General features: G+C 38.4%; 2 protein-coding genes across 3 annotated transcripts; one reads left to right on the top strand and one right to left on the bottom strand.

Moving 5' to 3' along the window:
* The first annotated feature begins 5729 nt into the window (after positions 1-5729).
* On the top strand, positions 5730-15303 carry LOC306989218 (chymotrypsin-like protease CTRL-1). The gene is made up of 6 exons (XM_079594670.1): positions 5730-5916; positions 6176-6196; positions 10325-10499; positions 10587-10861; positions 14054-14202; positions 14797-15303. Exons 1-6 carry the CDS (start codon positions 5865-5867, stop codon positions 15106-15108), a joined length of 984 nt encoding a protein of 327 aa, XP_079450796.1. The 5' UTR covers positions 5730-5864; the 3' UTR covers positions 15109-15303.
* A 409-nt stretch (positions 15304-15712) lies between these two features.
* aldoab (aldolase a, fructose-bisphosphate, b) lies at positions 15713-26689 on the bottom strand. 2 transcript variants are annotated; one of them, XR_013795597.1, is made up of 7 exons: positions 26405-26563; positions 22680-22796; positions 22326-22592; positions 22079-22239; positions 20498-20756; positions 17903-19847; positions 15713-16493 (listed from the first exon to the last, which is right to left on the bottom strand). XR_013795597.1 is itself a non-coding variant. In XM_079594662.1 (7 exons), the coding sequence occupies exons 2-7, from the start codon at positions 22789-22791 to the stop codon at positions 16001-16003; spliced, it is 1095 nt and encodes a 364-aa protein (XP_079450788.1). In that variant the 5' UTR covers positions 22792-22796; positions 26405-26689; the 3' UTR covers positions 15713-16000. The 2 variants fall into 2 exon arrangements, 1 of the variants encoding a protein (XP_079450788.1); XM_079594662.1 differs by having other exon boundaries at positions 15713-16096; positions 19648-19847; positions 26405-26689.
* Positions 26690-27070: the final 381 nt, after the last annotated feature.

Raw genomic sequence — 27070 nt, 5'->3', positions numbered from 1 at the left:
CTAAACTCAGCAAAACACTGACCCTCCAGGACTGGAGTTGAAGTGTCCTGACATAGGGTGTCCCATTTGTAGTTTTATGATTCAGGAGGATGCTTATGAGCACTCACTTTAAACCCTCAATGCATCCTTTTACAGAAACAACACTGATGCGTACTTAACAGAAGACTTCTACCCGAAAATCTTTAGGGCTTTTCACACGGTCCTGTCACACTGCTATTGTCATTCTAAATCCCGCTTTTAACCCTGAGTAAAGGAACTCTTCACACCCTGCTCCGGAGCAGGGTTAGCACTTTTGCGGTATTAGCCCCGCATTGCGTTAGAATATTACAGCTCGATGCATGCTTTCTTTTAGAGCCTTTATGGTAACAGGTCGCGTGCTGCGTTCGTTCAATCAATGACACTGACACCACAAATTTGGAAATAGGGACTTTAACTATTTCAAGTGTGAAAACTCTAAAAGTGAAGGACCAAATGGCCGGTGATTGGATCTACTAGTCTTGGATAAAGTGGACTGATTGTTTAGGAATGATGTAGGAAGTTCATGTATGTCAAAGAAGAACAACCATAATGTATCCATTACATCCTGATAGTTTTTCCCCAATTCAGAGTCGCAGAGCAAAACTGACAACATCAAGAAGTTATTTCCTTCATCAATTGCAACTGATGCTTGAGACAAATCCCACAGCAAGTTGCACAATTCTGCAAAAAACTTGCGACATGAACTGATGAAGCCACTTCATTGAGTGGTGAAATGCATGTAACTAATGTTAAATAAGCTGAAAGAACTTATACATGTTGTACTGTTACTGCAAAGTTGCATCCTGTTTCAAATGAATGACATCTACCAATCAAATGTGTAAATTCTGAATACCTATAATGTAAGGTGTGAACTCCTCAAGGATAGGTTTCACCAGGGCTGTATGTTGCACCTTACAGCCAAAGCTTGTGTTCTGGTCAGAGATCTCAGGGATCAAGGTTAGCCAGCTGACTGCATCGTAAAGCCCGTCCTCTGTACGGTTCACTTGCAGCTTTTGGGGTTCTTGGATTTTGTTTCCTGCTCGTGTCCAGGTAAACATGATTTGTGGAGGACTAAAGCTCCTTGCCCAACATTCGAACACACTTTTTCTTTTCAGGAATACTTCAGGTAAGATGATGGAAACCAGTGGAGGAACTGTAAGAGATTTAGAATGCAAATCCACGGTTTAGCTTGTCTGGGATATGTATCTGATATTATATTTATTTGTATAAGAATAAGTTGAATATTGGTCCTGTGTTTTTCAACAACATCCACTATGTCATACAAGTGACCTATGTGAGATGCACTTGAGACTTACCTAGTGTTGTCAGAGTCACATCTGTGAAGTAATCGGTTTCATTATAGTTCACCCTGCACTCATACACCCCTTGCTGGTCTGGAGTGGCATTGTAAACAGTCAGTGGGAAGGAGCCAATGAAGGAAGCAGTTGTGTTCAAGAAGAAGCCTGGTTGAGTGTGATTCCTTGAGGCAATGACTAAATCACCGAAGGACCAGGTGATGTTTAAGAGTGAATCATCAACTAGAGGCGGCAGTGTAAAGGAGCAGTTGAGGACTGCTGAGGAGCCCGGAGACACAGAGACTTCTGCAGAGGAGCCTGAGTTTAAGAGAAGGCCAGAAAAATATGAAAGGAAAAGCATTTCAATTTTCAGACTCTTAAAGTGGGCCTATTATGCTTTTTTGAACAAAAGTTTTAAAGATCAAGATACACAACAAATTAAATTATTGTCTCTTAAAAGAAAGAATCGATTCTGAACTGCCGAAACAAGTTTCAGTCTCAATTCCAGTCTGACTTCAGGTTGCATACCTATGTAACAATGTAACATATTTGCATAATGTCAGACTATGGTCTTCATTGGCTGCCTGCGAACAAGGTGTACTTTGACCCGCCCTCAGACACAGTAGTTGTTGCTGAGAAGACGCTGTTTTCAGTGCTGCAAATCTACTTTGCATGCACTTAAAAAAGGATGGGGACTCACGCTGGAATTAATTTAGTAAAACCGACGCCATTGTTAAAGTTCATATCACTGTGTATAAAACTGCTGAGGAAGCCTCTGGAGCTGAAATTCAGATATGGTATAGTGATGTAAGCGGTAGACCAATCACAACAGACTGGGCCGTCTGACCAATCAGAGCAGAGTGGGTTTGCGGAAAGGAGGGGTTTACACGGAATCTTTGAACGAACCGTTTTCAGACTCTTTGAGAAATTAGGTGATGTGCAATGTATATTATGAGAACATTCATGTGTTTTTGACCGTGGATGCATGTAAACCTGTACGAAAATTAGGAACCTTTAAAATAGCATAATAGGGGCACTTTAATCCAAAAACAAGAGCAGTAGCTCTAAGCCTGTGCTCGATTTAGGACTGCTTAAAAAATAAGGACGCTTCAAGGTTTTAAGAAAAGCACTCAAATTCAGGAGAACTGTCACTTGATTAAGTGCACTGCGAGTTGTTTTGAATAAAACTCATCTGCTTTATAATAATTAACTTGGTCATCTTACTAGACCTCTCTATATGTGGACTACGCATGATATTATTATTCCCATGATTGGATAACACAAACTAATGCATTTCTTGGCTTTTGTCTATCATTCTAAGTTCAAACGTTCTTCTTTGCATTTCTGATTTAAGACGGCATGCTGAATTGACACTAGGGTGCTAAATAAACATTTACAATAAAAAGAAGAAATGCTATTTTAATTAGGAGACAAAATCAACTTTAGAGGGCTATTTATAACAACAACAATTATTATTATTATTAATAAACACTTATGTGCCATTGAGAATTGTTTGTCAGTTTATTTAATGACTATTAATATTTTCCATTTATGAAAGGAGGCTGTGGATACAAACAACTTGGACATTTCTGGTATTAAAAATTTGAATCACACAGTTATTGTTCATCTTTGGGTAAAGTTTTGGTTATCTTCAATAATGTCAAAAATACAAAGCATTCAAAAACAACAACACTACACCGCAAAATATTGTAAGCTAACACACGTCCAGTTTTAAACTTTAAAATTCAGTTCAGGGCAATTACAAAATATATAGCAAACATTAAATAACTTTTTTCTTGGCAATGCCTTTAGAGAACCTTAACAATATATGTAGTGTTGTTTCTGTGATGAAACGCACGGGCTATAGTACTCACCTGGCTTTATTAGGCCCAGCAGCCATAAATAGAACAGGACTTTAAACTTCATGTCGATTTACTGGAGTGCGAACATACTCCTTATCGTTACTCTATTTCTTTCTTTCATTGCTTCTTGCTCTTTGTATTGCATACTGAAAAACACACTTATATAGGGACAGGGGACAGTAGGCGGGGATCAAGTGGGCAAAGGAAAAGATACTGAGTGCTAGTGAAAAGGGGGTGTACCAACTTTATATCTACTGTTCAATGCAGTCATTCAGTTTGATCACTAAGAGAGAGAGAGAGAGAGAGAGAGAGAGAGAGAGAGAGAGAGAGAGAGAGAGAGAGAGAGAGAGAGAGAGAGAGAAAGTTAAATGGTGTGAAGAGGGTAAACATGGGGTACTAAGAGAGAGGGAGAGAGAGAGAGAGAAAGTTAAATGGTGTGAAGAGGGTAAACATGGGGTACTAAGAGAGAGGGAGAGAGAGAGAGAGAGAGATGTTAAAAGACACATTTAGGACAGTGGTCACTTAAAATTCAATCTGGCCTCCATCCAATGTTCTGGACTACTTTACATTCATGCTGTATAGTGACCCAACTCAAAATGGGGTTCACCAGTAATCTTGGGACTCTGTTAAAATAACTGTACTTCCATTTGGAGGACACGGAGGAGACACCTTTTGCCATTCAACTTCATCTAGTTCTGTCTGTCTCCACCTGTGGTGAAACATTAACATAATAAAGAGTTTTAGAAGCACTGTACAATATTTATAGCTGTGACCACACGATAACCAGCTTTATTAGTGGATCGTGGTATTGTTGTCCAGTCAGGTGTATCTATAAAGATACAGTCATCTGTGTTCAGTTGATCAGTGATATATCAAAGCCTGTCGTATCTGGCTGTAAAAGCCCAACGCCACAGATTAGATAAATATAGATATCACTGCATAACAAAAAAAAAAAGCTTGTTGTCTTTTCAACAAGTACTTTTCTCATTTACTTTTCAGGTCATTTGTTTTATTCCAATACAATTATGTGAAAGGCTGCAAAGGTTTTTTTTATTTGTATTTTTTATTTTGTATTATGTTTTGGCAATATTGTAAATATGAAACCATGCGCATAAAGCTCTGTTGATTCTGACTATCCATTCTCTTTCTCAAGTTCAGTTTAGAGAGTTTTTGACAATTTCTGAGTAAGAACCTTCGAAGAAACTAGGGGAAAACTAGGGAAAGTGAGGATGGATGGTTGTGAAAGAGATATGGCAAAGAAAAGGAGTAAAAAGAAGATTAACAGTGACAGAAGGAATGAAAGAGAGAGAAATTAAGGAACACAGGGCCCCTCAGAAAGGAATAAAGGAGTCACTGTTTCAAAGCTTATTTTAACACTGTTGAATGTTACTTCTTCTCTATGTAATATGATGAAGAATGAACACATTATTGCTGCAAGACAAACTTGTTTAACCAACTGAATCTATTTATGCATAACTGCCTTTACATTAAGACTGGGTCACGTTTATAAGTTGCATGCAAAAAGACTGATTTTACCACAATACATGGTTTTGATTGACCGTCAATGGAGAAAGATGAATTTTACCCAAGTAATGTAGTTACAGCATCTACCAGCAGGGGAACAGCTATCCAGCCAAACCTTGACCTTGTTTGGACACAAAACAAAAAGCTGTAGGATTTACTTTGAAACAATTTTCACTCAGAAATTGCTAGTCAATTAAACAAATAATTACAAAGAAATGGCAAGTACCACATTAAATTAAATATTACTTTATGACTGAAATTGTAGGCTATTTTCTTGTAAAACATACTCCAATAATCTTGGTTTTATTTACAACTTTGAAAAATCTTTTGTTCTCTTAATACGTGGTTTAACAACACATGAGTGGTTTCATAACTCTGAATCACGTCCTGATATCAACATATTTTGTTGATCCAGAAACAATATTCCTTTTCAAAAATAGGTGAACTGACATAGAAGCACCAAACCCTTGTTTTAAGTCTAAACTTGACATAAACTGTAAACTTGCCCCACAAATGTTTTTGATGGTTATTGGAATGTTGTTCCAGGAACATGTGTTTAGTGAAATCAGCACGCGTCTCCTTCAGATGTGGAAAGAGTCTGACTTGTAGAATCGTGTAGCTCAAATATTCTTAAAAGAGACTCATAACACAACTTATAACATATATTCATAATAAATATGGACAGGGGTTGAATTTTAACTTGAAGATAAAATCTAAATCAAATGTTAAAATTAATCACAAATATATCAAACTTTAAAACCTATTAAATCTAGACTAAGAGTGAAAGTAATATAAAACATTCAAATCTTTGTTAATATTATTTATATCATGTTTCCCCCCACAAATTATAACTGATCTCAGATGTGGCTTCATTTCCATCACAATATATTAAATTGAATATCATAAAATCATTTGAAATCAAACTCTTGTTTTGTCAAGTTGTGAAAGTATTAATTCTGTGTATTTATAAAGGATATAGATTATGTTTGAGCTATTTCAAGCATCACCGTCATTATGCATTATTATGTTTACAGGAAGGAATAAGACGAGTCAAACCTGTTTTATTATGAAATGTTTGTTGTTGACCAGAAATACATTCCAAACTGGGGATTTAAAGATATAAAAGGGGCAAGACACCTCTCTTCTACAACACTTTCCTTCAGCCATGGAGTTGTCAGTGATCTTGATCAGCTTTATCGCCATGATGAGTATGGAAGGTAAGTTTCATCACGAGTATATACAGTACAGTAGGCTGTGTGTTTGCCGAGTCAAATGTTAATGTGAGTAGATTCACAGAGCATCATTTTCTTAATCACTATTTTGCTTTCCATGAATATCAAAACATCCTTAAAGGAAGATGCGTTTACTTGAAAAGTTTCATGTCTAGGATTTCATGTCTTTTCCTTTTTGTTGAACTGTCGTTTAGGAAGGTTTGAAAGTGAAAGTTTGACATTGTTTGCTCTTTTCTCTCCGCAGGTTCAAATGCACAGCAGACAGGTAAGAGCAGCACAAGATAAATCACACAAGTTATGTTGTGGTAATAGGGCTGCATGATTTGTGGGAAAAAGTGATGATTTAAAATGTGAAATGGCTAAAATAGGTTTGTTTATTTGTATAATTTAGCCAGAATTTTGTGATCAATATGGCGAAAATAATAATAAATACAACTAGAACGTACATTTCCAGAAGAAAATGTGAATGGTGCTTGCAGTGGCAAAAAACACGACCCGGTTGCTAGGGTGAGATACATGATTGCGTACGAGCCAACAACCATGTCTGTACGATGTTCTGCTGCTGAGATATGGTTTATTCATGTTGTCCGGGTGGTTGCTAGGGTGTTCTGGATGGTTGCTAGGCAGTTGCTAGGGTGTTCTGGATGGTTGCTAGGCAGTTGCTAGGGTGTTATGGGTGGTTGCTGGGCAGTTGCTAGGTGGTTGCTAGGGTGTTCTGGGTGGTTGCTAGGCGGTTGCTAGGTGGTTGCTAGGGTGTTCTGGGTGGTTGCTAGGTGGTTGCTAGGTGGTTGCTAGGGTGTTCTGGGTGGTTGCTAGGCGGTTGCTAAGTGGTTGCTAGGGTGTTCTGGGTGGTTGCTAGGCGGTTGCTAGGCGGTTGCTAGGCGGTTGCTAGGGTGTTCTGGGTGGTTGCTAGGTGGTTGCTAGGGTATTGCTAGGGTGTTCTGGGTGGTTGCTAGGTCATTGCTAGGCAGTTGCTAGGGTATTTTTTGTGGTCGCTAGGGCGTTGCTAGGCAGTTGCTAGGGTATTCTGGGTAGTTGCTATAGTGTTACTAGGTGGTTGGTAGTTGTCACAGATGGTTACTATGGTGTTTGTAGCATTTTCTTGGCATGATTTAGCACTTAGCTAATCAAAATTAGCATGTAGCTATTCACTGCTAGCATGTGTAGCATGTAGCAAGTCCTGTTTGCTAGCATGAGTCAAAAGAGCCAACCCCCATCTCTATACGATGTTCTGATGCAGAGATATACGCCTTGCAAAACGGTTGCTAGGGTAATCTGTTTGGTTGCTAGGGAGTGGCTTGGCAGCTGCCTATCATGAAGCTCCGAAGTCAGTGTGAATGTATAAACCAACCCCCATCTCTATACGATGTTTTGATGCAGAGATATAGGTCTTGCAAAATGGTTGCTAGGGTACTCTGTTTTGTTGCTAGGGAGTGGCTTGGCAGCTGCCAATCATGAAACTCCAAAGGCTGCTTGTCAGTATGAATGATATAAACCAACTCCCACGCCTCTGTGACATTCAGAATGGAAGATATCCCTGTCTGGATTTTGGTTGCTAAGGTGCTCGACAATGGTTGCTAGGGAGGGGCTAGGATGTGTTGAGGTGATTGGGGATTGGCTGTTTGCTGCCCCGAGTCAAACAAGCCCACCGTCATGTTTCTATGACACTTATATCCTGAGATATCCCTTTGATGTCTTTCAATGGAAGTCTATGGAGCTTGTTGCTAAGGAGCTCTAAATGGTTGCTAGGGCGTGGCTTGAAAGCTTCACAATGATCTTGAGAGACTGATTGGTCGTCTGAGTAAAATGAGCCCGCCCCCTTGTCTCTACGACACTGTGATCCAGAGTTATGTTCAATACAAATGCGGTTTCTATGGTGTAGGACAGCCCATTTCATGGGCTGTCCTACACCATAGTACTTCATTTGGGCAACTTTGAGCCCCTCCTGCCCCCCAGGGGTGCAACTTTTACCCCATTGTGTGCTATGTTGTTACAGAGCCTACCAGCCTCTTCAAATGTGATCCAGAGTTATGTTCAATAGAATATCGCTTACTATGGTGTAGGACAGCCCATTTCATGGGCTGTCCTACACCATAGTACTTCATTGGGGCAACTTTGGGCCCCTCCTGCCCCCCAGGGGTGCAACTTTTACCCCATTGTGTGGTATGTTCTTACAGAGCCTGCCAGTCTCTTTAAATGTGCCAAATTACACGTTTCTGCGACATCCTTGCTCTGAGCTATGAGTCTGTGAATTTTGGTTGCTAAGGTGCTCGACAATGGTTGCTAGGGAGGGGCTAATAAGTGTTGATGTGATTCATGATTGGCTGTTTGCTGCCCCGAGTCAAACGAGACCACCCTCATGTTTCTATGACTCTTCTATCCAGAGATATCCATTTGATCTCTTTCAATGGAAGTCTATGGAACTTGTTGCTAAGGTGCTCTAAATGGTTGCTAGGGGCGTGGCCTGATAGCTTCACAATGATCCGGAGAGACTGATTGGTCGTCTGAGTAAAATGAGCCCGCCCCCTTGTCTCTATGACACTGTGATCCAGAGTTATGTTCAATACAAAATCGCTTACTCTCTCTCTCTCTCCATTTCATGGGACGTCCTACACCATGTTAAGTCAATAGGAAAAGTTTGGGCCGCTCCTGCCCCCCAGGGGTGCAACTTTTACCCCATTGTGAGGTATGTTCTTACAGAGCCTGCCAGCCTCTCCAAATGTGGTAAATTTCACATTTCTATGAAATCCCAACTCTGAGCTATGACTCGTCAAAGTTTGACGTAATGTTAAGTCTATGCGTTTTTTCGTCGACTTTTTCGCCCCTGGGGCGACCACCGCACCCCCGATCGCTTATAAAAGTCATAGCACACCATTCCCGAATAGGCCGCACGTTTTGACACCTCATTCAGGGGTCTGTGACAAAAGCTGCGGGAGGAGTAGCGCGTCAAAAAAGCGGCGGAATAAAAAGAATAAAAAGAATAATAAGTATGAGCAATAACACTAATGTTGCTTTGCCTATAGGCAAGCACCATTAATAATAAGTATGAGCAATAACACTAATGTTGCTTTGCCTATAGGCAAGCACCATTAATTATTACGGGCCAAGCACCGAAGGTACGCAGTGTATCCTTTAGTTTTCCTCTTGTTCTTCTTGTTCTGCTTTTAGGCACACCATAGAACCGCTTGCGGGACAATGATGTAATTTGGCGCACAGATAGAGGACAGAACATTAAATGGACACATTTAATATTCAACAATATTATTGATCTGTCTTCCTTATGGTGGACGATGACGCAATTTTCGTCTAGAAACAAACTTTGTTGTATAAATTTCATGTTATCACTGTGAAGCTGCTTTGATACAATCTGTATTGTAAAAACCGCTATATAAATAAAGGTGACTCGACTTGAACATTAACCACAGCAAATACGTAATCTCTAACTTAATCCTCTAGCGCCACCAACTGTCTGAATTTGCACTTACGTTTATGCTAATGCATGCTGGAAGAAATGGTTCTGATGTTGATGGTTGATTGGAATGTTGTTCCTGGATCAACACGGATGTTGTTCCTGGATCAACACGAATGTCGTTCCAGGATCAACACGAATGTCGTTCCAGGATCAATAAGGATGTTGATCCAGGAACATGTATTTAGTGAAATCAGGTTCTGATAGCACGTCATGGCGTCATTCCTCCTTCCGATGTGGAAAGAGTCTGACTTGTAGAATCACATTCCAGTCATCGTATGGTTCAAGGCGATTCGCACGTGATTTTCAGTCATGAACATTTTTCCGCCATTTCGAATTTTCCCTGAAAAACCGACTTTTCCTAATTCCTCCTATATGGTTTGTCCGAATTTACCAAAATTGGCACAGATCATCTTTAGACCATGCTAGCAAAGACTAAATTGACCCATTCTCAAATAACACACGAACGAATTTGATGATCAGCACGCCAAATCTAACACAAGGCTAAAACCCCCAACGCTTTGGCATATCAAGACGAATCTTGGTAATGTCATCACAATCATAACCTGAGGCTACATGCAGTGTTTCGGCACAGCGCCATTTAGTGGTCAGAAGATTTGTAAAAATTATTATTATTTTGCTTAGGCTATAACCTTCTGAACAGTTTCTCAAACACCCAAAGGGTGACAACTGAATAATTTTACTGTAAAATAAAAGAATAGCCTACAAGAAAAATAATGATAGTCTAAAAATAAGTATTATTTTAATTTTATTTTACATTACACCTGTAAAATGACAATACTAATATATTTGGCCATCTTCATTCCAGGCTTTTCTCGATTTGATAACCGCATAAGCCACATCACAATTTCGGTTCTATAGTTGTGCAGCCCTAAATTGGGATGTATAATTTATTGTCTGCAGATTGTGGGGTAGCTCCCCTAAACACACGCATAGTGGGCGGCACAGACGCCCCTGCGGGTTACTGGCCCTGGCAGGTCAGTATACATTTCAATTACAATAACAATGACGGACACATCTGTGGGGGAACCCTGATCAGCAACCAGTGGGTGATGACGGCTGCTCACTGCATCATCTCGTAAGAAGGATCGCATGATTTCTTAACTTAACTTTTTAACTCTTTCCATAAGTCTGCTTACAATGTACTGAATCTTTTCTGTAACAGGACTAACATCACCAGCTGGACGTTGTACTTGGGAAGACAAAACCAAAGCACGTCTGTTGCCAACCCAAATGAAGTGAAAGTTGGTGTTCAGTCCATCATCGTCCATCCAAAGTACAACAACAGCCTTTTCAATAATGACATCTCCCTGATGAAACTGAGTCAACCTGTGAACTTCACTTCATACATTCGTCCAGTCTGCCTGGCATCTATAGGAAGTGTCTTTCACAACGGCACAACTTGCTGGGCTACAGGTTGGGGAAACATTGGCAAAGACCGTGAGTGTCCCAAAACTATAATACACAACTTTAAATATATGTATTTTATGCAGTGTTTTTTTTATTTTTATATATAGTTGTAGTTATTATAGGTGTATTCATTTTTGTTTAATTTTTTATAATTCTTTTATTCGTTTATTTTAAATATTACTATTATATTATATTAATATTAATTGATTTTTATTTCTGCTTTAGTTTTAGTTAATTGCATGTTTTTTCCCTTTCCAGTTAATAATTATAGAGCTTTAATTTAAACTTACAAGTCAACATTTCAAATTTTTTACAAATATGTATTATCTAACATGAACTAACCATGAGCAATACATCAACTTGGTTAATGTTAATACAAATAAAGCTGTTCATTATTTTTTCATGTTCACACAGTGCATTAATAACTGACTTTTGATATGGATCAGTGGGCGGAACATTAGGCCTAAGTGGGCTTCAGCTTTGGTCATTTGCATTGATGGATCTGATGCTTTAAATGGCACCTATTATGCCCATTTTTACAAGATGTAAAATAATAATTTGATGTCCCCAGAGTGTGTATGTGAAGGTTTAGCTCAAAATACCCCACAGATAATTTTTTACAGCATGTTTAAATTGTTATTTTTTGGGGGCTGAGAAAAACGCTCCGTTTTAGTGTGTCTCCTTTAAAAGTTAATGAGATGTGGATCCACGGAGCCTAACTAGCTCGCCTCAGAGCCAGGACAATCTCATCTCACAGAAAGATGATAAAATCAAAACAGAAACTCACAGTAACGGTGTTCGAGTCGTACAATAATGCCCACAGAGCTAGATATGCTCTATAGAGATAGAACAGGTATGTTTATTTTAATTACGTTTATAACTTATATGCCATCTGCTCCACTATTAATACAAGTCTGCTGTAGTTAGACCCCGTCTGAATGATGACCAAAATATACTGATGAGTTCAATTAAGTTTATTGTACATCACACAAAAGATGAAGCGTTAGTTTGGCGTGCTGCGTCGAAACAATGGCGGACTGTGTCCAGCTCAGGGCGTGTCTGTGCTCAAACTGCAGTGTCAATCAACAGTCGTGGGCGGGGCTTGTGCAATTCTACCTCACATAGAGCATGACAGTCCCGCCCACAGCCGGTGCCGGAAGTAAAAATTCAATACAATTTCTCCATAGACATTAAGCCATAAAAACGTAACCATACATGGTAGACTTAAAACCAGCAACGGCTGTATTAAGCGATTGTATATGCTCATATAAACCCCAAAAGTTCATGGGGCACTAACCTTGATTTGAGATAAATGCCTTTTATTCGCGATGTCTTGGATAAGTACTTCATTACCCACAATCCTAAACAATCCCACAATCCCACAGTGATGCATCTGATTGGTGGATGTCGTGTAAACCCCGCGAAGGTCCGGAGAGCGTTGCCATGGAAGCAGGATTCTAACAGTAGAGACTGAACGGACTGTTTTCTTTAGCGGAAGCCATATAAATAGTTTTTAAATCAATACATTCCTTTTTAAATTAATATTTTGTGTCAAATTATTTATTTATTTGGTAGGTAGCCATGTAATAAGCGGGATAATGTATAGCGAGTTGGTTGTTATAGCGAATACAACTCCCTTCAGGCTCCGCTTCGGGCTCATAATCAGCCTTACAACCGCCTCGCTTTACATTATCCCTTACTTATCGTTCACTTTAGATAGGCTACTGTAGCCTTCATATGGTATGAGTCATATAAAGCATTTTATGATGCCCCTGTCAAAACAATATTAAGCCTAGGCATACCTCTTCATGCATTTACTGAATATTTGTGTAATAATTCATGGCAAGTTAATAAACTGAATATGACGGTCCAAGAGCAGACCATGCACCGGTCCATGCATCAGACCGGTGGCGCTGTGCACTTTCTGGTTTGCTGACCATCACTTTTTAATTTTCACTTGTTGTGGATATTAAGAAACTACATTAAATGTTATTACAATTAAGGATGAACTATAACATCATGAAAATGAGCATGGACCTCAACCTGTCCTGTCAGCAGAGTGTCCTGTGTCATAAAGGGCTCTGAAATAAACACACAAACTAACGTTACACACTGACTGAACACACGTGTGTTGATGACTGAGCTGCACCATGTTGCTAACGTTATCGTTAACCGCTTTCACACACGCACACAATATATTATTATTTTTTATTTACACGATTATTACTGAAAGAACTGCTATTAACTACACATTTACTATATAAAATTCACTCAAAAGGCTCTTTCGCGGTTGGCTTCAGTCGACTTCAGTGAGGCGCGGTGGTTTATGGGATGAGTAGTTCCTTCGCTCGGAAATGAAAATATGTACACAGTCTTGTACCTTTGCCTTTTTTTTGGATTTTCTCTTCGTTTTTTCACTCGAAATGATATGTTGTATGCTTATGAGTTCAGCCATAGCTGGTTATCCTCAGACATGCTCTAAAACTCTTTAGATACAGATTTTTCCAAAAGTCAATGGGAGAAATGAATGGGAAATTTACTTCCGGCACCAAAGCCCTCTCGGGCTGTGGGCGGGACTGTGATGCTCTATTGCATTGATTCTGAGAACAGCTCGTTCTGAGACAGTGCTTATGATTTATGGGGATTTAAAAAAAAACACTGGTTGTATTTTTATCATTATAGGGTGGTTGTGTACACACACTGCCAACACACATTTATGTTCAAACACCATGTAAAAGTGAATTTTGCATAATAGGTGCCATTTAAAGCATGTATTACAGAGGTAATCATCTTAGAGTTAATGTCACTAATGACATCAAAACTCTCCCAAATAAGTAAATATATAACAAAAGAAGGGAAAAAAGATGATTTTCCTCAAAAATATATCTTCAAGCTACAAGAACACATGAGCACAGCAGCCAATCTATTAATGTGTTAGTGTGATGGTGGGGTGAAACCTCCATAATGGCGTTTCTGTATTTTCAAGGTCAAGGTATTTATACAAAATGTGTATACAAAATACAAAATGTGTATACAAAATACAAAATGTGTATTTTGGTCTTAGCTGGGTTAAGCTGCTCAAACTGGTCTCCCAGCCAGGCCAAGCTTCAGCTGGTTTTATTACCAGGCTGGAAGACCAGCACACTTAGGCTGGAAATGCAGTTTTTTTCAGCATGGATAAACATGTCATTCACACACAAACACTGTCTCTGTGTGTGACAGAGCCTTTGCCGGGTCCTCGGACACTGCAGGAGGTGGAAGTCCCAGTCGTGGGCAGCTCACAATGCAGCTGCCAGTATAAGAATGTGAAAGGTCTTACAATCACACCACAGATGATCTGTGCAGGGAGAACAAGCAAAGGAACCTGTCAGGTGAGTCAAACACAAAAGGACAATTCTGTCATCAAAATTTCTAAGAATATTGTGGACACTCTTTTTGAAAATATATTCATTTATTTTTTAAAATAGTAAACAAGGACTGGTGCTGTCAAGCTCCAAAATGAGAAAAAGCACCATATAGAAGTCCATATTACATTAATTACAAGTTGTAAAGTTGTGTAGTAAATTAAAAGTGTTCTGAAGCCATATGATTATTAGGAACAGAAAAACACTTCCTTTAAGTCTCTCCATCTTATTTTAAAGTTGGCACGAAAGAGAAGTTACGATGTACTTTATTTTCACTATTGTGACATGTATCTATCCGAGTGAAACGACTTTGAAAAAAACTAGAGCAGGACTTGGATGTTTGTGTTGCTATTGGTCAATCTCATGTGGTTGACAGGTTGTCCTGCCTTCGTGCTATTAAAAACTATTTTGATTAAATATTTTTAGACATCAATTATGTGCATGATGTGCATGGATAACTAATTCAGAATACTACAGCTATATTTAATAAAAAAAGACGGATTTCATGGTGACTTTAAACAACCCTGCTGTTGCATGTTGACTCTCTGCTTCCCTCTGCAGGGAGATTCTGGAGGTCCGATACAGTGCAAAACGGGTTCTAAGTGGGTCCAGGCTGGGATCACGAGTTTTGGGACGAGCCTGGGCTGTGCCATAAAAGATTTTCCAGAGGTGTTTTCACGTGTCTCTGAGTTCAACACTTGGATCGCAGACAACGTGGAGGGAGCCGCCATTGGCTTTGTGACCTTTACATCCAACGGCACAGACGACAGCTTCAAATGCTCAGCCACACTTCACTTCTCACTCTTCTCTAGTTTTATCATTCTCTTCACTGCACTCATCTCAAACTTCCTCACACATGCATTAGTCACTTAGTCACTTACAACAGACTCAGACATGCATGCAGCTCTGAACTAACAAGTTAAGAGGGAAATGAATGTGTGACAGAAAACACACAGTGAAATTCTGACTTGAAAAAAGGCATACAATTCTGAAAGTTTCTGAAACTATAATTTCCAGGTTTTTCAGATATATTGGACATACGTTTTCTGTTGTCCTACACTGCAAAAATAAATATATAAATAATAATGTTTGGTCAGTTCGAATTAGAAAATGTAGTTCATGTGGTAACATCTACAATGGGTTTGTTAAAGTGAAATAAATGATTTAAGTTGACTGATTATAATTTATTTCAACCAACCTGAAAAACAAGGTTTTACTGAAGCATAACTGTCAGTATAGACATAACCTGATATCTCCAGCTTGGTAAAATTACTTAATATGTTGTTATGTTCTGGGCAGGTTTATATTCATTAAATTAGTCAGTCTGTGATCTGAAACAGCTCAAATACAGAAACAGTTAATAAAATACATTTCATATTTAAACTAATATTGATAATATATCATCGCTAATAATGATGATAATAAAATTGATGATATTGAGATCACAAACGTGTGAAGGCAATCAAACACTATGAGATGGTAGTTTGGGTTTTTATTCTTTTGCCATATAAAGAAAATATATAGTGAAAAAGAAAACAACAGATGCGAAACTGTCAGGGTTGCAGCCACAGAAACAGGACAGGGAAGAATGACAGCATTAAATGGGGGCGGTCTGGAGGATTTGATCTGCTTGGTCAGTTACAATGATACTTATTTTCTTTAACAGCATTGTCAAATGACTACAGGAATAACAGCGAGTCACAGAAATGATTGATCACACTGTGTACGTGACAGAACAGACAGATGATCCAGTGGAAGTGTTTCTTTAATAAGCGTGGTTGGCCACAAACAGAGACTCTCCCGCTGCAGCTCCGGTGTCTCCTTTGGAGACATATTTACCGATGGATGCGGCGCTGTTGTTCTGTAGAGGAAATCAACACATGAGTTTAGTAAAATACAGGAACCGTGAGCTGCATCATTTGCAAATAATGTCACATCGTTCATGCTGAAAGCGAAAATTCGGTGTGACTCAATTAAATAACCGCCAATCTAAAAATATTTAATGTTTAATAGAGTGTAACAATCGGGTTCCAGAAGTACCCGGTAAAAATCCCATTCATTTTTTCCAAAGGGGATTAGATTTTTAACAATAACTTATAACTGCCCCATTAGGCTATTTTAAAGGTTCCTAATTTTGTTTTGCAGGTCTCCTACAATAGGTTTACATTCATCCAAGGTCAAAAGGTCACTTTCATTTTCACATTGCAGCATCACGTCTTTTCTCACAGTGTCTGAAACGGTTCGATAAAAGATTAGGTCTAACTTAACCAGTGGCGGCTTGTCCATAGGGGGCGCTGGGGCGCCGCCCCCATCAACATTTCAGAAATTAACATGTGTAAAAACATTATATTAAAATGTAATAATAAAAAATAAAAAAATAGTTTACTCATGTGCCGGCTGGTAGTAAGAGCCTCAGAATTTAATAAAAACTGTCTTTAATCGATTAACTATTTACTATTTTCAATACGTTTCATGGGCGAGGGACGCCGGACACATGGGTGTCTATGTGAGTACACAAATTCTCGGGCAGCATGTGACCTGAAGCTGGTCTCTGATTGGTTTCTTAAAGATCCTCCTCGGGGCGCAAGTCGTTGCGTCCCTGGCCAATCATAATTGGATACATGTTATTTTATCCAATCTGATTGGTTCTCGTCACCTGCCATTCAACTGTACGCGGCGAGAAATAACCTTGCTTGCTACTAGGCTGATCACTTTTTATTACGCAATGGCAGCAGTTAATCCAAATTATGTTATTTATTTACAAAAAAAACCTTTCTCAAGACTTTCGCTTGAAGAAAAAAATAAAAAAGATTAAGGATCTCGGACCGGAACAACCAGATGTACACATCCAGCAGCAGGCAAGTGACAGAGGACGACAATATCATTACAAACGGAGCTTTACACGCGCTTGTTACGAGAAACGGAGCTGGCTGACTGGATGGGATGTTAGCAATGCCCTGTTTTGTTTTCCCTGTCTTCTTTTTCAAAGTGTGATTGTGGCTTACAGCTTATGAAACCCACAAAATCTAAATGTCATAAAGCTTTTCTGCTGAAGGAAGCATTAAGTGCTCTAATGTCCTGGAAGTCCAGTGTCAATGCAGCCGTCTACCAGGACATTTAGAGCACTTCATGCTTCCTTCAGCAGAAAAGCTTTATGAAGATGCTTTATGAAGATGAAGATGATTTTCAGCAGGATTTTCACCTGCCCACACTGCCAAAATAACCAAAACCTGGTTCAATGACCACGGGATTACTGTGTCACTACTACAGTGTGATTTCATGTAATATTCTAATTTTAAAAAATTTATTTCGTGGGTTCCATAAGCTGTAAGTCATTATGTAAGCCATAATCATCAAAATTATAACAAATCAAGGCTTAAAATATCTCACTTTGCAAGCAGTGAGCCTTTTTTTATCAAATTAGTTTCACATTTTAAGATAAAATAATTTAACTTTTCCATGATATTCTAATTTTTGGAAAGGGTCTGTGTATATAAAGGAGAGCAACATTATGTTCAAGTAGGAAACATGCTTTTTGTTACTACTTTGTTGGTCTGAAATAATAAAATAATAAAAAGATCAAAATAGCTTTTTTGTTTCTGCTTTGTACCCCCCCCCCCCCAATAAAAAATGCGCCCCCCCAAAAATAATTATCACCAGCCGCCACTGAACTTAACCCCTTCTTTCCGAGAGCCTACTCTGCTCTGATTGGTCAGACGGCCCAGTCATTTGTGATTGTTCTAATGCTTACAGTGTATGTCGGGAAAAAAACATCTGAATTTCAGCTCTGGCGTCCTCAGCACTTCGTTTATATTCCTGTGCGAGTCCTCATCCTCAGTAGTGGATTTGCTTTCGCAGCAAAGAACCAACATAAACCAAACTATTCCAATCTCAGATACAACTACAGCGTTTGATGGCGGGTCAAAGTAAACATCATTCGCAGGCAGCCAAGGAAGACCATGCTGGCATTATGCTTTTTTTGTTCCATTTGGTCTGTGCAGAAATTAAGACTGGAATTAATGACGATTGGTGTCAAGCAGTTTAGAATCAGTTCTTTCTTTTGTGAGACAGTAAATCCAGTTATACTTTGGTCTTTGAAACTTTTAACTTCACAAAAAGCTATATTACAAAATATGTTAACGGTTATATCTGGAAAAAAAGCATAATAGGGCTCTTTAAAAACCAACCTACGGTGACCTACAAAGTTGTTAATTGATGGTATATGCTTTTGTTTAAGCCATCAAACCACATTGTTTCAATTAATTAGGTAAATAATCATGTTTAACAGTGGGATTCCTGGTGAAAAACTACATTACCCATGATTCTGCAAAATCTCCTCCAATCAAAATCACCAACAAATCATGCCAAAAGAACACTCAAATCATTAAACGGAAGTTGCGGTAATATTTTCTTCCCTATTGGGATGTAGAGTATATCCGAGTGAATCGACTTTTTGAACAAGAAAAAATGTAGGGCATCTATAGATAATCAACATCTTTAAATCAACAGTTTTATATTTCTCAATCGTTCTTTTTCTTTATAATGGTTCATACTCCCTTTTTGCTTCCAATCAAAGTTTTTAATGTTGTGATGCACCTCGGGTAACACTTTATTTCGATAGTCCACTTTAGACATTCTACTAACTATGAGTACATTTTCAACTACATGTCAACTAACATTCAGTAGAATATTAGTAGACTGCCTGCTTAATATCTGCTAACACTTTGTTTGGTTGGTCCCCCAACAGACATTCTACTGACTAACCCTAACCCTAACCCTAACCCTAACCCTAACCCTAAACCAGTAACTTGGCAACTACAAGTCAACATATTCTCCTAACCCGAACCCTAACCTAACCATAACCTACCAGTCTACTGACAGTCTACTACAGCCTACTAATACTTGAATGAGAGTTAGTTGACATGTAGCTGAAAAGTAACTATAGAATGTCTAAAGTGGATTATCAAAATAAAGTGTAACCGCAGCTCGTAAACTGGTTGGTTTAGTTCATGTCTTTGTTCACTCTCTAAAGAAGGCTTAAAATGCCTGTGAGAAAAATGAATGGGGAAAACCCTTCCGGATCTAAGGCAGCTGAAAAAGCGGGCAGGACCTGTTTCACTTTCTTATACAGCTATGTACAGAGGGATTTTTAAACTTAACAGTTGGGTTTGTCTATATTTGTACCAAACAACAAAACAACCCTGCATTTTTTAGAGTGTACTGTGATTAATAATGACATGTAGAGTGTGGTTCAAACTGTAGGTGGGGATATTTAACAGCGGATATTAGTGGTCAGTCATACTTTACTATGCTATGGGGCCTAAACATGCACAAACCCCAAATCATTTATAATAAGAGGAACTGCAACACTGATCATATCTGTTAAGTGGAATTGAAAGGTTGTTTACGCACTAAGGCTCTTTTGATAAATTCCTCCTGGCAGGCCTTGCCATTCTCCTTCTTGCCCCCCCAGGCTTTGAGCGCGGAGGCTTGCAGTGCACGGCCGTAAGAGAAAGTGAGGGCCCAGGGTTTGTTCAGGGGACACTGGTTCATGGCGCTCAGATTGATTGAGGCCTCCTCCTCACTCTGGCCTCCGGACAGGAAGGTGATGCCTTATGGGGAAGAAGATAATAAAGGTTTGAGTTGTGACTCTTTGTTTTGCATCAAATGGATACTTCAGATAGTAATGAATTAATTAGAAAACGAATTGTGGCATGTTTTGAGGTGTCTGCAAATATCGTATCCCTGGCTAAAAGAATCAGTGTCAGAACATGTCCAATTTACACCCCTAATATTGTCACATTTAATTCAATTTGCATTCAATTTATAGTACATGAGAGTGAATTCCTGCATTGTGGGAGTAACACACAGAAATTAAGATATAGGGCCTTATTTTAACGATCTAAGTGCGTGCTCTTTAAATAAGAAAAAAAAAAACTGCGCCATTGACTTTAGACCAGGTTTCAGTTGGTTGATGGTGCAGTCTATTTCAGTTTCCTCAAAATAGCAACGAGCCAACAATGCGCCTGAACAACCCTCGTTTTTAGACCAGCAGCCCATGGGCGCACAAATGAGCGCAAATGCATTTGCTATTTACGACGTGAAAAATGAAAAATGCGTCAGGCTGAAACTAGCAAAAAACACTTGCGTCGCACCTAGCACTGCATTGCTCCGGGTGTATGATATTGATAGGGCCCATAGTGTATATTTTAACAAGACAATGAGCCGTATCAGTGTGTGTTTGCGGGGGTGTTCGACTCACCGGGAACTGCAGGGGGAACAGTGCGACGCAGGGCGGTGACGGTTGCCATGGCAACTTCCTGAGGGGCGTACTTGTGGGAGCAAGAGTGACCAGCGGTCACCATGTTGGGTTTTAGCAGGGTTCCCTCCAGGTACACGTGGTGGTCTGACAGAGCCTTGTACATTGCCGCCAGAACCTTCTCTGTCACATACTGGCATCTCTTCAAGTCGTGGTCACCATCAGGCAGGATCTCAGGCTCCACAATGGGCACGATACCATGCTGGCAGGGACAACAGCAATGAATATTAATAAATCGTGAGATAATTTGTGCATGTGAGTACTTGTCACAGACAGAAGGGATTTTTCAAAATTATAATCGCAATGAAATAAAATAAAATAAATATAGTTGTGAAAAAGAAATAAAAAAAGTACCGTATTGATTGTTTCCATCAACAAAATGTACACTCAGTAGTTTGGTGATAATTAAATATTAAGTCTGTTTTTTTTAAGTCATCTGAATGTTCTATTACTCACATGAGATAAAGACTTCTCATAATAGTTTTCTATAAAATGTGTTTTAATTTTATATGGTGTGAAACATGAACTAAACAAACTCACCAACAGCAGTTACATGGAACAAAGCTGGAGAACTGAACAATGAAACACAAGGGCTATTTTTATACACAAATGCTGCATTCCAGTTCGCCTACTGCAACCGGACCTGGGCCGATACTATGTTGTTGTCTGGGAAACTATTATAATGAAAATGCTTAAAGGACCAAATTCACTATACACCTTACTAATAAACAGATACACCTGTACTTGCAACCAGATAAACTATGAACGCAACACACACATTTTCATGTTAAGGATTTTCCAATAAAAAAACAATGAAAAGAAAATGCCTAACACAAAATTTAGCACATTTAGCACAATTGGGCTCATCTGCTTGCGTGTATATAGTAAAGTATATCTATCATCAATAAGGTGTATATTTTGTTTGATCTTTTAATATCACTATCAAAGTCACATTAAGGCAGTTTAGAATCGGTTCTTTCTTTTGTGAGACAGTAAATCCAGTTATCATGTACTTTGATCTTTGAAACTTTGCAGAGCTTTTAACTTCACAAAAAGCTATATAAGCTTGTCGGCTGTAGACGCAGAGCTAGAGTATAAAGATATTATTAAGTGTCGGCTGTAGACGCTTGGGTGTCGATTGGAGACGGCCCAGGTAATAAGGCCAAGTATGTAAGAAATCTACCACACCATAAAACCACATTATTTCAATTAAGGGTAAATAATTGTGTTTAACAGTGGAATTCCTGGTGAAAAATTACATTACCAATGATTCTGCAAAATTACCCATGATTAGCTTTTCAAATGAAGTGTTTTAGAATGTCCCGCTGTTTTTAGTTATGGAAATACTGCGGCAGCCCTGTATATAGAACAAAAGTGCTTGCAGTTTGTTCACGTATCTTTGTTTTTCTTCTTTTGAGAGGTGGATTGAAACAGAAGCTCTTTGGAAGTTTTGTGCACCAGTCACGGGACTGAAAACTATGAATTGTGTTATGTTTGTGTAAAAGTGGTTGTAAAGTGTCTTACCATCTGGCAGATGCTGGCATAGCGGGCGAGCACATTGGCATTCTCAATAATGGCGAGGCGGGAGGGAGTAGTGGGAGTGATCTTCAACACACAGCGCCATTTAGCAAAGTCAGCACCGTCTTTTTTATACTGCGCGCAGCGCTCATACAGCCCATCCAGACCTGAGATGGACATTAATATTAAAGTGTGAACATTAGTGAAGAGAGAGAATAAAATGAACAAATTAAAGTTAAAAGAGTGAGGTTACCTTGTGTGGTTGTCTCTCCGTTGGTGCCGGCCAGAGGTACAACACCCTTGTCCACTTTGATTCCTACCACCATTCCTCTCTCTTTAATCAACTCAGAGAAAAGCTTGCCATCATCAGTCTTCTGATAGAGAGTCTCATGGAAAAGGATGACTCCGCCGATGCAGGGCTTGACGCGGTCGTCAGCAGTGAAAAGCAATTGACGGTACAACCTTCTGTTCTCCTCGGTGTTCTCAGCGTTGATGCTCTGGAAGCGCTTTGCAACGCTGCCTAGAAAAAAGAAAGCCACAAAATAAAGTAAGAATTCCTAATTTGGGTAAACTATCATTTTGGAGGCATGTTGAGTCTAAAGTGTACCTGTGGACTCATCAGCTGCAAGAATTCCCTTGCCGGGAGCAACGATCCTCTGGGCAATATCGCTCAGCTCTTTCTTCTGATCAGGGCTCAGGAACGGATACGCGTGAGGCATCTTTACTGAAAGAGGGAAGGTGAAATCAGATACAAAGTTCATAGCCAAATAAAAAGTGCTGTGTTAGGACTGTACTACACTGATGAAATCAATAATGTTGAGGAACTTTAAAAGTAAAATACTAATTTCTGCATTATCAAATGGATGGTTGTTTCCAAACAGGTTTCATGAACATCTGCCAATGGTTGTTCAAACAGGTTATTTCATCCAAGATTAAAAAACGACAAAAAGTGACAAAAAGTGAATTGATTTTTCCATTGGCTTTTGGGTCATCACAGAAAATAAGCTCCATGACAAATAAAAGTTTATGACATGTTGGCTGGGTACTATGACTCAAAGGGATGTTGTGATGAGGAAGTTGAAGTATATTTCAAACTAAATGCAGGGGATTTATTTGTCACGCATTAAAAAAAGGTCTGCTATTGTCAGAGTTGCTTTCCTTTATTTCTGCTCTATTTGTAAGACTTCTGCTTTTCTTTTTTGATTTACAGGGAAGTATACTGTGACTATATGCTCAACTCGGTCTACTCCATCTTTCTTTTCTTTCCTCACAACGACTGTCACTTGCTTTCTCTTTCTGTCTACCTCAAGAGTTAAAGCCTTGCTTGAGGAGGCCTACTCTCATTGTTGACCTTTATGTGAAGTATGTGGGACAAGCTCTTTTCCTGTCACCCCCTCCATCCTATCTCTGCCCTACTGCCTACAGTTCAGACTATATATAAACTAGCAACTACCAGCTGCACTGGTGCTGCTCTTGCATGAGGGTGATTGCATAAAATAAGATATATTTTATATATATAAATATACATATATATTTTTATATATATAAAAAGTATTCACAACACAATTTGTCATCTTTTGTTTTATTTGAGACTGGAGTTCATTAAAACCAGATTACCAAAACAAACAAACTAAGAACACTGCATGCCTGCAACCCATAGAGTAATTGATTATTTCTAACCCTCAGAGACCCAAGCATTGATATCGATGATACTCTATTTTTAAATGGTTAAAATAAAACAATGTAAAATAAATGTACATATTAAATTAAATCTATTCCTGTATACTAGTGCTGTCAATCGATTAAAGACAATAACTAATCAATCGTACAATTTTCTGTAATTAATTGCAATAAATTCTGTAACTAATTAATTAATTAGTCACACCTTATCATTAAAGTTTTGAATAATTTAACAGTTAATCTACAAATGAATGAAGAAAAAACATTCGACTGTATTTATAAAAACAACAAGACATATATTTTATGTATATTTTAAATATTTGATCTAACAGATAGGAAATATTAAAAATGTTTAAAGTAAAAAATGATCGTGATTTTAACGGTAAACGACTGTAAAAATGCTACAGTGAAAAACTGTTAATTGGTTAACAGAAAGTTTCCTTACTATATACGGTAAATTACTGTGATAGATCTAATGGTACATTTAATGTAATTTTACTGTAAAATACCGTTACATTTACAGTTTTCGAAAGTGAAAAATAACAACTCATCATATAATTTACAGTGAAAAACTATAAATTGACATTCCCACAATTCCCTGCATGAAACTTCACATTTGATGTATTTTTGTTATGTTTCTTCATAGTTTTCTTAGTTTTTTTCTAATCAGGTATGCACATTAGGGTTTTATGTTACATTTAATGTTGTTATATATGTTTATTGCATTTTTAAAATTTCATGTGTGTTACCATGATGGTGTTTAATGGTTGTCAGTGTATTACAAAGGTACAAAACAGATATTAATACTTCAATAGTTCAATAAATTAACATTATATCAGATAATGAAATACGGTTTACACTGTAAATTTTAAGTTAAGTCTATAAAACCTAAAATGTTGCTACCGTATTTTATACGGTAAATTTCTGGCAACCACAGCTGCCAGTATTTTACCGTAAACTTAACATATTTTTTTTTACAGTGTAATTAATTTATCAAACACTTCACAGACTTGTGTAAATAATAATTTAAATATGGATGAATCCTTATTAAATCTACAAAAGTTATTCAGTCAAGAGCAGTGAGAGATTTTCTCTTTGTCTTCCGTTGTTTGGTTAACATTACTGACAGACATCTCAGCAGCAGGTTTATTAGGCTTCTGTCACTTTACGAACGGAAGCACATGACATGGATCCGACACACTTCCGATGTCTTCGCAACTCTTACCGGTCAGTTAAGACTTTATTTAACAAATTTAAGAGGATACTCGACAAAGCGGGCATTTTGGCATACTTTTGTGCATTTTTGTCCGTTCAAGCGCGGAAGAGAACTCAATACGGCTGGTGTGCTGTCTGAAGTGGTTTTCTGTGTGCATGAGTCATGTGTGTGTCTGTCACACACACAGGAGATTAACAGCAGAGAGGAGATTCACTGACAGTGCGCCATTACAGATTTAAGATCTTTAATAGGTTTAATAGCAGTTGAATGAATGATAGCGTGATCTAATACCGTAGCGCAACCAAAGCATGACGGAAAAAAAGATGCTGTGTTAATTGCGTTAATATTTAAAAAAATGAATAGCATGATTAACGTGTTAATTTTGGTCTTCTGTCAAATACCTTAAATGGCATATTTAAAGGCCTACAGTAAAGCTGCATGGACCTTTATGACAGCAGGCTGAAGGATGCATGCCAGATCAGTCTTCTGACACTTTTTTATTTTTAATCATTCCGAATATAACATTAAATATATTTAAAAATCTAATCTATTTAAAATCTATATTAAAATCCCATATATTTCATTTATATATTAGGAATTTTGCCATTTTTGTCAAACGTGGATCATATTTGATCTAAAACAGTCAGTATAGGTAGTGGCCAAATTGCTGGGAGATTCAAATTGTACATATTTTCCAACTAAAAAGTGTATTCCTAAATATTAAAAAAATCAACAGTTGAATTGCTTTGAACCAGTGTTAATAGATCTTGCACCAAAAGTCACACATAAAAAGTCTTTAGATACTGTTATGGTGCATTCACACCGGACGCGAATAGCGCGTCAGGCGCGAGTGATTTCAATGTTAAGTCAATGCAAAGACGCGTCCGGTGTGAACGCACCATTAGACTTTTGCAATATTTATCACTAGTGCATGATAACATTTATCATAGTTGATCTGGTAAGATGCTGTGTAGCAGTTATAATGACACTTTAGACATTCTTACGATAAGTAACTTTGCAAATACATGTCAACTAACTTTCATTAGAGTATCAGTAGACTAGTAGACCGATAGGGTTCAGGTTAGTAAGTTGACGGTCTTGCATAGCTACAGATATAGCACATATTAAGCAGACAGTCTACTAATACTTTAATAACTGCTAGTTGACATGTAGTTGCAAAGCAACTTATAGTTAGTAGAATGTAGACCATCAAAATAAAGTGTTACCAAAAAGGTTCTGTCTGTTTTCAAAGTAAACGTTTTGTAATCAGGAAGGAAATAAATATAACTCTAGTTTCCTCCCCCTCCTACAAGTGTTCTGCCCTGATAAAGCCGCCACAGTGTCCTATTGTTACTGTTCTCTTAATTATGCTATTAGAGCTGTGTTAGACTTTAATATTAACATCATTTAGATGTGTTTTAAAATAATATTCTTACCTCTCTTGCTGAAAGGAGAACAGACAAAATGGAGGGGCCCTTGAAGCGAGGGAGAGAGAAAGAGAGAGGTGAAGGAAAAAGACCTGGCTCAGACCACGACCAACCGACTGGGACTGTATTTATCCAGCATTATGACCCCTCACATTCAGCTGTCCTGCTAAAAATAGCTCCATCCTGACACTGGAGAAGAGTGGCAACATTCCCAAGCACGAAAGAAAGCGAGGGAGACAGATAAAAGAGAGGGCAATGAAGTGTGTGTAGGGTCAAAAGACTTACAGTTGAGTGTTCTTGTGGAAAAAAGCTAAAGGCTGCAGGGAGACATCTAAAGAGGGAGAGATATGAAGAAGTTGGGTAATACAAACAAGTGTCAGAATCTACAGCATGCACTTTTGTTAGAAACTTAATCTGACAATACAGCATGGCGACCCTTGACCTTTCAGTGGCTTTTGAACAGCTGCAGTTCAGAGCAGTGGAGTAGCTTGACCATGGCTGAGGCTCTGGATCTTTTGTCAGTAGCAAAAAAGCAGAAGGGTTTTGTGTAGGTGCTACGTTATTTGCAAATGTGATAGATTATTATTTTTTGTTGTTGTTTGCAGCCACTGCCAGCATTTTTAAAATCATTTTCACAAAACTTTCATGGTCCCCAGAATATTTTGTTGAATGAAT

Source organism: Phoxinus phoxinus (assembly GCF_949152265.1).
Source record: "Phoxinus phoxinus genome assembly, chromosome: 21".
Lineage (NCBI taxonomy): Eukaryota > Metazoa > Chordata > Actinopteri > Cypriniformes > Leuciscidae > Phoxinus > Phoxinus phoxinus.
Note: the sequence above shows the minus strand (reverse complement) of the source record. Positions and strands in the feature narration are given on the sequence as shown.